We start from the raw sequence: 1,016 nt of genomic DNA, 5'->3' as shown, positions 1-1,016 counted from the left end.
TCGGAAGCTGCAGGCGAAGACGAAGCACCCCCGCTGCCACCCTTGGCGGTCGATCGAGGAAATCGAGGAAGATGATCAGGAGGGTCGGCGAACGGAGAAGACGATGCCGGCCCCTCAGACTTCTGGTCGCAGACAATACTTCGATCGGAGATTTGGACGCAGGACCTTGACTCAAGGCGGCAGCCGGGAAAAGACCTAAAGGTCGATCAGGCGGCTTTGGAGACCCGGGCAGACTGGGCTGGAGACTCGGACTCAGAGCGTGCGCGTTTGTGGCTCGGTGCGGAAGGGAGAAAGGACGCAATGCTGGACAATCTCTCCTGCGCCTGATCCCGTTCGGCCCGTAGATCAGTGACCTCCATGAAACGCTCGCCGAGCTGGCCAAGCAATTCATCTCTTTGGACCACCAGACTGTCTCTCTCCTGCCGAAGCGTGGAGAGCGCGAGTTCACGATCCTGACGCGACTTCTGAGATTTCTCGACTTGGGTAATCCGTTTTTCCAGCCGGGCGATAGTATCGCGAGCCGCTGAGACACGATCCTCTGTGACACAAGATACGAATCCGTACGACGCCGACAAAGGTATACGGATAGTACTCAGGGGTGGCGATACGCTCTGCCCTGGCCTGATCGCGCTGAGAGATCGCCGCGCGGACACGCTGGGAAGCCTGCACGAGATCCCGATCCACTGTCGATACCCGATCTTGCAAGCGGCCAAGCTCAGCTGTATGGGTTGCGATCGTGGTATCGGCCACCCTCAAGCGACGCTCGTAGTTGTCACGCAAGGTACGGAGGTGACGGGTCTTATGCTCGACCGCGGCTCCGAGGCGATCTACCTCGGCCTGAGCCGTCTTGTGGGACGTAGCTGATTCGCGAAGCTCCGAAGCGAGAGAAGACTGGCGATCACGCGCGACTTGTAAATCGGATTGAGACCGCGCGAGCTGGGACTCCATATCCGCTATGCGACGAGCTGTATCGGGCGGAATGATCACGCCAAAGGAAGAGGCGGAGGCCAGCTGCG

The 1,016-nt window shown here is 59.6% G+C and overlaps 1 protein-coding gene across 1 annotated transcript; it reads right to left on the bottom strand.

The window, feature by feature from the left end:
* Nucleotides 1–206: 206 nt before the first annotated feature.
* PPTG_13523 (hypothetical protein) lies at nt 207–948 on the bottom strand (the record flags this gene model as incomplete). The annotated part of the gene is made up of 2 exons (XM_008909252.1): nt 207–538; nt 609–948. 2 exons carry the CDS (start codon nt 946–948, stop codon nt 207–209), a joined length of 672 nt encoding a protein of 223 aa, XP_008907500.1.
* Between the last annotated feature and the right edge of the window lie 68 nt (nt 949–1,016).

The sequence above is a fragment of the Phytophthora parasitica genome, assembly GCF_000247585.1.
Source record: "Phytophthora parasitica INRA-310 unplaced genomic scaffold supercont2.33, whole genome shotgun sequence".
Classification (NCBI taxonomy): Eukaryota; Oomycota; class Peronosporomycetes; order Peronosporales; family Peronosporaceae; genus Phytophthora; species Phytophthora nicotianae.
Note: the sequence above shows the minus strand (reverse complement) of the source record. Positions and strands in the feature narration are given on the sequence as shown.